We start from the raw sequence: 2025 nt of genomic DNA on the forward strand, positions 1-2025 counted from the left end.
GCGGGGGTCGGCAGCGCGGAACCCGGCTTGGAGCCCCGGCTTGGAGCCCCGAGGTGTGGGGGCCAGAGAGCCCGGAGCTGCCCCGTTGGGGCGGGGAGAGGCTGCTCAGGAGGAATGGGACAAAGTGAAAGTCTCCTGGCCGAGCTAGGGGACGAGAGTCTGAGACTGCTACGAAAATGGAGGGGGGCGGCTAGAGGCTTCGGGAGGAAGAAAGGAACACTGATTACTCTTTATTTGGTGGCTTGGAGTGGCTTTTAATGACGGAGATGGCAGGGCAGGCCAGCTGGGATTCGGGTTCCAATCGGCTTCCGAGATACCGTGCCTTCCTTGTGAATTCCTTGGATTAAGGAACGGGGCCTTTTAACCGTCTAGGGTGCCCTTCTGGAGAAGAGTCACTGGGTCGGGTTCTGTTTCCCCTATTCTGCTCGACCCTTCTGGGAAGCTTGCTTGCAGGTGAGAAGCAGCTGTGCTGTTTTGCTGAAACACAGCGGTATTTGTGTTTCTACCTTCGTGCACCGGACTGTGTCTTGTGGCAGAGGGGACAGATTACTACGTAGCTTCAGACACAGGATGCATGTCTCTTAGATGCGCTGCCCTGCCTGATGTGTGGGGTTGGGGTTTTCATGAAGGCTGTTGGGGCCTGCTCTGGCCAGTGTGTCCCAGCTGTGCCGCTGAAATACTCTCCCAGCCTAGTCAATATTCCCTAGCTAAGACTTTTTTGTGGTTGTTATTCTGCTGATTGCAGATATCTTTGCTTTGCTGACATCCTGTTTTGTTTTTGGTTCTTACATCCCATTTGTTTCTTTTTATCACAGAAACGCTTCGTTAAGGGACTTAGGCAGTACGGCAAGAACTTCTTCAGAATTAGAAAGGAGCTGCTTCCCAATAAGGAAACAGTGAGTACAATTGCACTTTATGTAACTTGATTTTTTTTCCTCTTTGCTCCTGCTGCTTCTCCGCATTTGATCTTATGAAATGGTTTCCTTTAACCCTGTACTCTGCTCAGACTCATACTGTCTCCTAGAATTCTAATCACTTTACTTACTTGACTCAATTTTAGCTAGTGATTTTAGATAGTAAAGTGACAGGTTATAGTTATCCCCCTGAAGAATGGGATTCTCTTGTAAGTTTAAGGACAGAAAGGTCTTTGGGATGAGAGGGTTAGTGAGAGGGGAGGAATTGCTAGAGAATTAACATCTAATTATAAATATAGTGACTGAATTAGGAAATGTCACTTATCACTAGTTTGGATTTGATTATTGGCAAAAGTAATCAACCAAACCAGACAAAATTTATTTGTAGTTCACTGTATTTTGAGTTCTATTGTGATCCCCCCCACACCTTTACTTAAATGTTGCTGTGTTTTGAAGAGTAGTTTTTAACTCTTTAACTTTCCTACCCTGAAAGTTTGCACTTCTCATTGGACAGATACACAGGGATTCTTACAAATTGCTTAAATGGAGCTTCAGAACTAACAATTACTCTTGATAAACTGGGGTAGGAGAGTTCACTGAGGAAACTTCAGAGAAAAGTTACATAAGTAGAATGCTGGGAAGAGACTCAGTCTCTCCTGATCTTCAGAGTGTTATTGAAGAGGAGGGTTGAGAGTTTTCTTGTGGCTAGGGCAGAGAATAAGCGAAACTGGAAAATGGGCTAGGGCCGACCACTTTCACAGTGTCTGGTGGAACCAAGACCCAATAACAGTGTCTTTTGTTTCGTTTCTTAAGAATTACTTATTTAATCTTATTTATTATTGTTGTTGTTTAAAAATTTGCTATAGGGCATATGTACTCGCAGAGAGACAGAGAGCGAGAGGGAAAGTGAGAAAGCAAGCCACCAGTTTCAGTACTTGAACCGTGATCAGCCATGTAGGTGTCCAGCTCCTTAACCACCATGCCACCTCTGGTTCCCTGGAAGTGCTCTTTAAGCCTTTGATTAATCTACTGAGACACTGAACTGCTTTTTCAGGGAGTGGAGGTGGGAGATTGATGAAGAATATCAATTATAAAAACATGTAGGGGAATT

At 45.1% G+C, this 2025-nt stretch overlaps 1 protein-coding gene across 1 annotated transcript in view; it reads left to right on the forward strand.

Moving 5' to 3' along the window:
- The window catches only part of RERE (arginine-glutamic acid dipeptide repeats), a 545831-nt gene that overhangs the window by 463614 nt on the left and 80192 nt on the right, over positions 1 to 2025 (forward strand). Inside the window, 1 exon segment of the mRNA XM_006145378.3 lies at positions 816 to 896. Within this exon segment, the coding sequence (XP_006145440.1) occupies positions 816 to 896 (81 nt within the window).

Source organism: Tupaia chinensis, unplaced genomic scaffold, assembly GCF_000334495.1.
Source record: "Tupaia chinensis unplaced genomic scaffold, TupChi_1.0 Scaffold000146_1, whole genome shotgun sequence".
Lineage (NCBI taxonomy): Eukaryota > Metazoa > Chordata > Mammalia > Scandentia > Tupaiidae > Tupaia > Tupaia belangeri.